Below are 11856 nucleotides of genomic sequence, written 5' to 3' on the forward strand. Positions count from 1 at the left end.
GCAGTAATGAATCTTCAGACTCCCTAAACCAGGATCTAGTTAGTCTTCTGTACCTGTTATATGGTCCCTTTCTTGAAGAGTAATAATTAAAGTAAGAAATTTTGTATAATATATTTAAACCTGTATGGAGATAGACTGTTTTCCATTTTTTAAGATTTACCTCCAAAATCTTAATAAGGAGTTGTTAAAGCTACACAAAATTGAAGTATTCTAAAATTTTAGATATGAGGTAATTAAGAAGAAAAAGCATACCCATATATCCTTTAAAAACATAATAGTTACTATATATAATTGAACTCAAATATGTGAAATTATTCTTGAAAGAATTTTAAGTAGCTTTTTCTTTTGAATACTATTACAATTACTATTTCAGAACATTCTAAAACATCACTAATAGTTTCTATGCCAATAATGTTTCCTAAGTGAAATATTTTTATGTATATTTTTTCATGCCATCCAATATGTAGATGTATGGCATTTCCACCTAAATTCTAAAGAAAATACTTCTTACAAGACTCCTCACTCCCCAGACTGAACATTGGGTTTGTAAGACCTGATAATTTCAGATGTTTTTTATATTCCTACAAGATAGTTTGCTCAAACTTTTTGTTTCAGTTTTACAGAAGAAGATAGAGAAAATTGTGTTCAAGACCATTTAGGCCACTTTAGAAGCTGTAGGCCAGTTTTTCTTCAACTTTGTCTTCCTACCATGACATTCATATTTTCTTCCATATCCACATATCACTTACAAAATTAATAGTTTTCTGTATTTAAATTGGCACTTATGCTTATTTTTAAACCAAAGTTTATACCACTCTCATAAATGAGAAACTGGCATAACTTTCTATAAATAGAATATAACTTTAAAAATAGGGCAGGCGTGGTGGCCCATGAATGTAATCCTTGCACTTTGGGAGGCTAAGGCAGGAGGATCACTTGAGGCCGGGCGTTTGTGATCAGACTGGGCAACACAGGGAGACCACTCTACAAAAAACAAAACAAAATAATTAGGTGAGCGTGGTGGTGTGGTCCCAGCTACTCGGGAGGCTGATAGGGGAGGATTGATTGAGCCAAGGAGGTTGAGGCTATGACTGCACCTCTGCACTCCAGCCTGGGGAACAGAGTGAGATTCTGCCTCAAACATAAATACATACATAAAATTGATAATAAAATACTATTATTAAGTTCTAACTACCTGCTAAAGCCTGGGGTTGAGGACTATTCTCTGGAGATTTGCCACTGTTAGAGATTGTCATCTTATCATAAGCAGAAGAAGGAAAAGAGACTGAAGAGAGAACACTTTTCTCACCACTAGTCAGTGCTATTTAATGTCTTCTTCTTGTATTCCCCACATTATTTTGTGTACCTCCTGCAATCATTTTGCATTGCAAGTGGTTTTGGTTCCATACATTGAGAAACAATCAACTTTACTATCAAAAATTAGCTTATGATGATTTTGATGATTATTCAATTATTATTCAGTCCCGAAAACCATCAGTTTCCTGCAAAGCCATTGAGAGAGTCCCAGAGCCACCTTCTTACTGATTCTCAGTCTTGGATGGAGAGCAGCACAAACCCAGGAAAATGCAAAGCAGGTAAGGGTGTGCTTGTTTGTCTATCTTTTGATATATTTTGTTTTTAGAAGTTAAACGTGGTTAAAAAAAAAATCCATTATATTACCTACAGACTTTTTCTTAGTTTGGAGTCAGATTCCCATTCTAAATTCAGAGTTATTTTCGAAGAACTATTTATGAGGTTCGTTAATACCTGTTAGCAGCAGAAAATCATTTTGTGAAAGATGGATCTGCATTGCCTTTTTTCTGTTTAAAGAACCAAATCTTTATCACATTCCTCAAGTAAAATGATAGAAGTAAATTCAAAATATAAAGTATAAAAGTGAAAAAAATGACAATCAAATCAGATAGTAGAAAAATATCTACTGCAAAGGACCTTAAATTATTCAGTTCTTTTACTCCAAGATTTCTGTTCAATTTCAAAATGTCTGAGTAAAGTTATTGTGTAATTACCATAACTTCAGCTGCCTGAGATTTCTTCATGTCCCGCTCACATTCCTCTTGTGACTGTTGTTGATTTTAATCTTTTGTTTTCTTCAGTCAGTGTAGTTTATTAGCAAGGAACAAGCAAGGCTTCGAAGTCAGACCTGATTTAAAAATCCTAATTTAGGCTCCCAGTAGTGTGTAGTATTTGTTACGTTACCCAACATCTTTTAGACTTAGCTTCCTTCTTTTCCAAAGACTACCTATTTCTCAGTGTTGGTAAGGAGTAGACAAAATAGGGTGATCATACATGCATATGTGTGGTGTCCACATAAAGGAGTTAAAGCCATACATCTATGATTAAGGTGTTATTAGCCAGAAAATCTTCAGACTGACTACTAACCTTTTCTCCTTCGTTTCTAGTCTTTTCAAATAAAATGGTCAACGTTTTAAAGTGTAATGAACCAAAGTCAGACAGCATGAGAGTTTGAAGAAACCTCTGGGATTTAGTGGTAGTGAAAAACAAATGGATGATCCCAAGTAAATATTCTAGTCATTATTTCATATATTATCAGTCATCTTCTCCTAAAATATAAGCTTTCTTTAAATAGCCTTATTTTTAACAAATATATTTTCTTCCCAGAGAGTCCCATGATTTGACTATTCATAATTTGGTCACTCTCTCGACCTTCAAACATGCCATTTCACTTTCTAATCTATGGCAAGGAATAGGCATTGCCTAAACAAAATTTGATGACACCAATTTGTTCTTTGAATCCATCAGTTTCCTTAGAGACAGAGAAGTGAGAAATAGTTGCCGGTCAGTTGTTGAGAAGTGGAAAAAAAGTAACTCCTCTTCGTCCAGAAGGGATTCACGTTTCATCTTATATACTTTGTATTAACATAGCAATGGTTTCTTGATTTTCACGTGCTGTGCTTCAATTCTTCGGCATGTTCGATTAATTTTTTTGTTAGTTGGATGAAATGAAGAACTATTTAAAGTTTAAAAGATAATGTATAGGAAGGAAAAGAAACAAGAAAAATGAGGTGAGAAAGTGCTGAAAGGTTGGTTTGACTAGAATGAGGTTGGTAGAGGAAGAATTTGGAAACGTCGACGTAAGCTGATGGGATCAGTGTGGGTCAATGTATCTTTCATTATTATGTTCCTCTACTTCCTCAGATGTGTATTTGTTTTTAGTGTTTTGTGTGTGTGGGAGAGGGAGATGGTGGTTGTAACTGACACTGTGTAAGGGGTTTGTGTGTTTCTATATAACCATCTTATATATACCCTTATTACGTACAAGGCACCTTTGGAAGTCTACCAAGGGATTCATAATTCATAGATGAATAACAAGTTGTTGCCTATTTGTTCAAAAGCAACCAAAAATGCTAACTTATATTCTTTCATTAAGGTATGAGCAATCCTGCATTAACCATGGAGAATGAGACTTAACTCTTCAAGCAAGATAAATTCACACTTTACAAAAGTACGATGATTTTCCCTTTGTTTTATATTTTTAACAGTCTTCTAATTTTCTTAGGGTAAATAGTTTCCATAAACATTTTTATTAATTTATGAGTGACTTATATAGAAGATCTTTTACCCGACTTGTGAGATTGCATTAGCCATACTGAGGTTTCTGAGCACAGACCCAGCTTCAGTATTAGCTGGTATTTAGGTTAACTTGATTAATTATAGAAATAAGTTGATGAACAAAAGTCATTTTATAGTAATGCATTAAGTGGCAGGGATCAATCCTAAAATCCTGAACTATACGTAAAAATTATCTTGTCACTTATAAAGTGAAATTAGAAATTAGAATAATTATTTTTAATTTTTCTTCATTTTTCAGAATATATACAGTGGTCATATCCTTGACCATCCATTAGGAAAGTCTCACTGAGTCTAAGTGCAATATAATTATGTCTCATTAAAGTACTCATTAGCACACTGTCATTCCCATTTTTGGGTCATAGTAGGGCCTCATAGCATGTGTTAACCTTAAAATAATAGGTGTTCCAAATCATTTTCTTTAAACCGTATTTTTTTAAAAAACCAGCAGTTCCAAATCAGTTTCTTTAACATATGATCTGTTTGTAAGCCTGCAGTCAATAAAAAGCTACAATAAGGAACCCCTTTGGAACAAACAACTATATAATAAACAATTTACAGAGCTGAATATTAAAGGTAGCAAGATAACTCTCTATTTACAAATCTGCAATCTAGAATCCTGAAGTCTATGAAAAGCAAGAGATTCATTTGTAAAACAAAATGATTTGCATCAAAGTTCATAGATAACTGTTTTTATTTGTTCTGGTTTTGATAAATTAGCCATGTATTGTAATAGCAAAATGTTGATCTGGCAGTTTGCCAGCTGACTAGTATCTGATTTTGGGAAGACCAGGATCAGCTCTGAATACCTGACCATAACTGCTAAAATAGTGAAAATTTAATCTGAATTTGATTAAATAGCAAAGACACATTATTATATTTCTGAAAATAATTTTAGAATGGAACTATGAATGTAATTTTAGAATGGAACTATAGCAAATATGAGTCACTAGCCAATACCACAAATAACATATTAAAGAGAACATAGTTTTGTAAAACTGAATTTCACAGGATTTTTTTCAATATTTTGAAATTATCAGTTACAATAACTGTTGTTTTTAAGGTCAGTGCTATTAGGAATTTTTCTGTGTGTTAAGCGTTTTACAGAGTTACACGGTAATATATAAAAGCCATTGAGAGTTCCCAGTATTTTGACGCAATACCAGCATTGTGTTTATCTCCAACACCCTGCACAATGCCAGACACATAGTAGGTTCTCAACATTGGACGGATAAGTGACAAAATAAAAACATTGAAATTAAAAATCTGACAGAAACTTGATTTTATTAATTCAAATATGACATTAGTAGTCATAATCACAAAACGGCAGCATGAATCAGTGCTATAGATCTAAAAATGTACCCCTGATCCTGGTCTTCCCAAACATTTCTGATGTAATGTTTCTATTCTATTGATATAACCAGTTGCAGTAACATGTTTTGTTTTCTTAATTTTCCCTAAAGTAGCTAATAAGACACTAGAGTTTTAAAAATAATTTTTTCCTGCTTTGCATCTCAGATTTGCAATTCATTCAAACTGCATTTATATCAAATAATAGTCTGATATTGATGTGCCTAATTTATATTAAATATCTTCATATTGGCCGGGCGCGGTGACTCATGCCTGGTAATCCCAGCACTTTGGGAAGCTGAGACGGGTGGATCACAAGGTCAGGAGCTCAAGACCAGCCTGACCAACATGGTGAAACCCCGTCTCTACTAAAAATACAAAAATTAGCCGGGTGTGGTGTGGCGAGCCTGTAATCCCCGCTACTCAGGAGGCTGAGGCAGGAGAATCGATTGAACCCGGTAGGCAGAGGTTGCAGTGAGCTGAGATCACGCCATTGCACTCCAGCCTGGGAGCCTGGGTGACAGAGCAAGACTCTTAAAAAACAAACAAAAGAACTTCATATTTTTTTCTCCTATTTTTGAACTACATTAGTAAATGATGTCACCTTTTTATAAAATATTTGTTTGTTCAGCAATTTCCAGATGGTTATAATGTGCCTAAACCCATAGTTAGTACTGAAAAGTAAATTAAATTTAGCTTTCCAACCTTTCCTGTCACATGGTATAAATAAAAAAATGCTGGCCGGGCGTGGTGACTCACGCTTGTAATTTCAGCACTTTGGGAGGCCAAGGCAAGCAGATTGCTTGAGCTAAGGAGTTCAAGACCAGCCTGAACAACATGGTGAAATACCATCTCTACCAAAAATACAAAAAGAAAAAAAATTAGCTGGGTGTGGTGGCATGTGCCTGTGGTCCCAGCCACTCCAGAGGCTGAGGTGGGAGGATGAGAGGATGGCTTGAGCCAGGGAGGCGGAATTGGCAGTAAGCTGAGATCAAGATCGCATCACTGAACTCCAGCCTGGGCGACAGAGTGAGGCCCTGTCTCGAAAAACAAAACAAAACAAAAAGTTGTGCTTCTATGCACATGAAATTTCAAAATCATTTCCCTAGATGTTCTTCCCGACTCAATTGCCACTCCTCAACTCCATTCAGCCTCACATGAATGCAGAGCTAACAACACAGGACCCTGCCACTCACATTGTAGCCCCAAACCAGCAACATTGTCACGCCCTGGAAGACTGATAGAAATGCAGAATCTTAGGCCTTACCCTAGACCTACTGAATCAGAGTCTGCATTTTTTTTTTTTTTTTTTGCATTTTAATAGGATCCTCTCTTGATAAGCATATTAAAGTTTGAGCAGTATTGATGTAGAGGTCTGTATTCAAGAACACATCTACTGAGCCTGCTAGCATAGTAAACAGTTTTGAATGAGGGATGCCATTGAAACAGATTATGAAATGAGTTGGTTCATTTTGCATGTTTATGGGTAACACAGTAGTTTCATGTTTTCTGTTTCATTTCAAGGTATCAATGCTGTAGATGATGGAAGAGGCTTCCCACAGGAAGGTGCCACTGGTCAGTTGTGCCTATATCCCTTTGGCTGGAAATGCAGAATATGAATTGATCAGTTATCTCCAAGCCATTGCTTAAAATATAACATGTTTTGGACCCAATACACACATTGTTACAACTAATACAAATTCCTATTAAATATTAAAAGTAGTTCTGGTTTATTAATCAACAGGGAAAACATCTTCTCTGAAAAACTTGGAATAAATTCAAGGACCAGCTTTTACCCAAATACATGGGTAGCATAGTTTATCACGTAGAAAGTCCATTAATGATCTGATCTTCTGAATGTGAAAATGGAGACTATTCAGATATTAAGATTTCAGAGATTTCAAGTCACATTATAATGATAAGCATTATTCATAAAACTTGTTACCTTTAAGAAGGTGGAAGTGGCAAAGCATACTTGTTTTTGTTCCTCTGGTGTGACTCCAGCCTCAGACTGAGTGAACTGTGATAATTATGAAAATTCATTACAGAGTCCAGGTGGCCTGCAGTTGAAGATCTTCAGCCATTTTTGCCTCAGTTAAATCCAGCCCTTGTTCTCTGCTGGAAAATGTGTGGACATTGAAGCTTGAGCTCCCTCTTAAAGCAGTTGGCTGGAATAGTTTTGTCCGAATACAGTACATTTCTATTACATCAGAAATATATTTTCATCTCTTCTAATCTTCTTAAGTTGGGAAATTTATGATAGCAATTATGAAGATTGTTTTATGACATTCTTTTGTCAGTTTGGCTTTTTAAAAATCTCTTTTTAGATTATTTCTCCTGTTGAACATAGTAAAAATATTGAATTTCTCTTAAGAATTCCTAATAGGTCAACAGATTTATCCTCCAGTGATATCTGTATTATTTGTTTCCCATCTCATCAAAATTATGACAGGTAAACTATATTTTTCCTTAAACACCTATTAAGATTAAATTATGCAAATCATCAAATAAAAATCATAAAACTTTTGGAAAGTTAGTTCAACATGAACTAAAATGGATGCTGTTTGGAAATTTAGTTTGAGATAAACTAAAATGGTGTGTTTGTTGATGCCAGAATGTTCAGCTTCAGTCAATATGATAAGCTCTTGTGCCTTGTATGCACTATTTTAAAAAAGTTTTCTTGAGTCCAGTATAATTTATGTAAATGTTAACAATTAGAATAATACTCTGTATGTTTTTTTGGTACTGATTTTGAGAATTTTAAGCAGATTACCTTTTAAAACTGGACCAACTAAGTAATTGGTATTTAATCCAAGAGAAAATGGTGATAAACTTTTCAAAATCTTTGTTAAACCAAACATTCAACACAAAATAAACTAGAAGGCCAGAGGATAATGGAATAAAGGATCATTGCAATTACTTATCCTTCCTAAAAGTATAGTTTTATATTAATTGTGCTTATGGAGGAAACAATGTCAGCCAAGTCCATTTTATAGTCAGAGTGCAATTCTTTGAACAACAGAAAAATCTGCAGTCTTTTACAGATTTGTTTTAAGCTAACGAGTTTCATCTGACAATCTGCTTCAAGAAATCTCAGAAAATATGATAACATTTTAACTTTCATTTTAGAGCACGTTTTGGTCATTTTAAAAAATACCTGAAGTGCCAGACTGGAACGTATAGCTACTGCTAGAAGTCTTAAAACCAACAGCAGCACAGGATGTATTAAGAATTATATGAAGTCAGGTTTGTTTTCCCAAAGCACAGTACTATTAGGTGTTTTGGTGGACAGGATTCGATTAAGTATTCCCTCTTGTCAAACTGGAAGCTAGGGGAAAAAGAGGGATTTTTATCCTTTACTCTGCTAGAGTACTGTTACGCCCCTTCCCCCAGTCTTTTATACAATTAAATATATGTCAATGCACATTAGAATCAGATTTGAAAAAGTTAAAAAATTTCATTGTTATAATTGTTCCCTTTCTGTTTTCATACAGTGAATAACCTTTAAAGGGTTGTTTTGTTTTGTTTTGAATTATAGGAGTTATAATTTTTGGAGATGATTGCATATCTTATTAGATATGCAATACAAATTTATCTGAGTGAACAAAGTGCTAAATAAATAGATCTACATTTTGTACATATTTATATAAAATTTACCTTTAAGTATTTGCTTTAAAAAATTTAATGGCTTAACTCGAACTTGAAGACACGTACTTCAGCTGTCCTTATTGTCCATTAAACTGATAATTTTGATTTTTCTTGTTTTTATAGATTTTACTATATAGGAATCAAGATTTAAGAAATTTTGCATTAAAAATAGTGTACCAATGCTTCATATACATTAGTTATTTGCTATTATGTAGGGAAGAGGATTGTTATTTCAAAGATGTATTAAAGAACTGTTGCATCTGAATACAATCATGATGCATTCAAGGAAGTTCATATCCGTGAATTCACTCCTAATATACCCTACTAAAGTGGTTGATCACCTTCATTACCTGTCTATAAGAAATTGCCTTTGCACTGACAATATAAATTATTTTAAGCATACATTTTCCTAATAGTTTATTAGAGCTACTAATGGCAAAATTCATGTCTTCAGTGTAGTCGTAACATAGGTCTTTGGGGGAGGGGTGGTGAGAAGATAAGGTATTTACTTCATAGTAGTTCAGTGATTCTGAGGACAATTAGAAACAGACTATAAAACTCAAGTACACTGTAACCAATAGACAACTATTGGAAATATGGCATACATTGACAAAAAAAACTCAACTAGGGAAATCAAAGATATGAATCATATTTATAAAAAATTAGGCATGCAATCGTGATTCATGCTTCAAGAAAACATGAAAAACGAGTTACTTCATTATGTTATAAACTAGCAGATTTTCCCTATTTTGAAATACACGTAAACTTGCTCGGCTGATTCTGAAGTCGTACTGTATCCTTTAGTATATACTTATATTGTCAGATACTTGTTTGTACAAGTGATGGTTCTGATACCTTTGATCAAACATAGATACAAACCTCAGGAAATGGTAAATGCAAAGCAGTTTACATTGTAAATCATGATGAAGGTATACTCCAGCACAACCATCCCACCCACACAGTCAGACTACAGATTCTGATCTGCAAATATTTTGACCAAAGTGACATTTCAACAAGTGAATTCTTCACAAATAACACGTTTAATTTCTTTCTGCAGAAATGTGTTCTTCCTAAGCAGAAAACCACCTGGCTTAATCCCAAATGTTTTACACTTCTTTTCCACATACTTGGCCAGTTCAGCACCGATTTCCTCTTATATGTGGAAGGAGACTATGTTACATACCTGAAGTATTTGTTACTCTTTTACAAAGATACCACTAGGATTTTCTCACTTTGTCTTCGTAAAAATTGCTAGATTCTACTTTTTATTGCGAGTTTTAGCAATTTGATCTTGTAACGCCATGAAAAGCATTAGGTAGAAGCCAACATTAACCTAGATTTTACAACTGAGCAATCTGTTCCCCACCAGATTTCCTCTAGAATTTATTACCAAAGGATCTTATTTAGTTACAGAACACAGGAAACTGTATTATACTTCATAATGTTGCAAACCATGCATTTTCCTGTTCTCTTTTCCATAAGATTTATTTTTTTTATTATGGCAGTGCCCTGGCTTGTAAACAGTGGACATCACCAAAAGGATGAAATCAAGTAGGCTTGTTTCAAAGAAACTCCTGTGAATCAAGAACTATGAACATGAAGTATCTCCCAGAATAATGTTCAGTGTTGCAGGAGACTCTGAAACAGGGCACCCATTTTTTTTTCCTTCCTCAAATAGTCCCCTTGAAATGTGAGCAAACAACTACGATGATGCAGTCTAGGTATCTAATAGCTCAATCACCAACACCCTCTGAGAATTGTTCTTATACCAGCAAAAAGTTCAAATACAATAATCTGGGTAATGCCAATATAAGACACTTTTAATCATTTGCAGACCTTTCTTGTTGCAGGAAAGTGAGGGCAAAAAACAAACTGGTGAAAAATGTTCAAAAATAGATCTTTTTGATGTTCTTGTTCATATCCAGCATTCAATATTTCTGTATTGTTTACATTTGGGGGAAAATGTCTGTTAAAACTAATCTTCTGAGTGGTTTGAGTACCAATTAAACCAAAGGGAAACTTGTAATAAGTTATTTTAAGCCTTGGTTTATGGCTAGTTCCCTATTGCTCAGGAGAAATACTACTACTTTATGGTTTATGAAGACAACCTATGATTTATGTTGCATCTTCCAGGTAAGGTTTACCAGTACAAGGAGCTGAATCCTACCTGAAATTATTAATACTTAATAGCTTCTGTTTGATGGATAAAGGTGCTTAATTGAAAAAAAAACGCATAATACTTCAAGTAATTACTTCAAACACATAAAATTCTGTTGATGCTGAATTTAAAGATACTACAGAATATGTCAGTTCTCATGTTTTATTTTACTCAGTTATGAGAGCAAGGCTATTTTGTCAGTTTAGATTTTGTGTCTTTTTTCTGTCAGTTTGTATGGCTCCCTAAAGTGTACTATTAAAAACATCTTAAATGAACTAATCAAACACTTACTGTGTGAAAGCTGAATACTTTAAAAAGCGACTTTAATTATAAAGTAATCTTGGAGTAGTATGCAAATGTGCTGAAGTTATTTAAAAAACATATACTTAGGCAAGAAGTAGAGGACAGCCCCAGAATGGCTACAATGAATGCAAGGAAAGCCTGTGTACACACATATAGCTCAAGAACAAGTTTTTATTATACATGGGTTTTGCAGTGATACAAGATACCTGCTAACAACTTCCAGTATTAGTTTTTTAGAAAAACAAAACAGGTATATGGCATGAGTGAAACAGTTCCCCATCAAAAACACTTAAAACCTATGACATGGCTAGTAAGATATAAAATATTAAGTCCCCTTGGGGTCTTGCGAACTTGTATTTCCTAACAATTTGGAAGCCATGATGATATTGTCTGAAGCTAATGAACTCCAATTTCTTGGTATCATACCAAATAAAGATTCTTATCTTTTGGGAGAAAGAGCCAAAAAAGAAGAGTGTGAAAGCAGTGAATTTCCCCTCCTATGACAGTAAAGCAAGAGGGCAGATTATATTCATGAATGCTTCTCATGTACAAAAAATTCCTCCATACCAGGAAGGAGAGTATTGACCAGTTTATCTTTAAAAAGAAAATGAAGAGTAATTTTGGAGAAAGGTAGCTTATTCATTCACCTAGAAACAATGGCTACAAAGCAATGAAATGGACTTCTAAAGAGAAATTGCTCAATTGCTTTTATACTAAACGTTAAATGTAACTGACTAATGCTATAGAAAACTATATAATACAAGTTAGAACAAATGGAAGTTGTCTAG

At 34.1% G+C, this 11856-nt stretch overlaps 1 protein-coding gene across 1 annotated transcript in view; it reads left to right on the forward strand.

Moving 5' to 3' along the window:
• ZDHHC2 (zinc finger DHHC-type palmitoyltransferase 2) overlaps positions 1-8944 on the forward strand; it is a 69053-nt gene extending 60109 nt beyond the window's left edge. Inside the window, exons 11-13 of the mRNA XM_033226140.1 lie at positions 1483-1595; positions 3410-3484; positions 6484-8944. Coding sequence (XP_033082031.1) covers positions 1483-1595; positions 3410-3450 — 154 coding nt within the window. The 3' untranslated portion in view covers positions 3451-3484; positions 6484-8944. The remainder of the gene's footprint in view (positions 1-1482; positions 1596-3409; positions 3485-6483) is intronic.
• Positions 8945-11856: the final 2912 nt, after the last annotated feature.

The sequence above is a fragment of the Trachypithecus francoisi genome, unplaced genomic scaffold (assembly GCF_009764315.1).
Source record: "Trachypithecus francoisi isolate TF-2019V2 unplaced genomic scaffold, Tfra_2.0 Contig01440, whole genome shotgun sequence".
NCBI classification, from domain to species: domain Eukaryota; kingdom Metazoa; phylum Chordata; class Mammalia; order Primates; family Cercopithecidae; genus Trachypithecus; species Trachypithecus francoisi.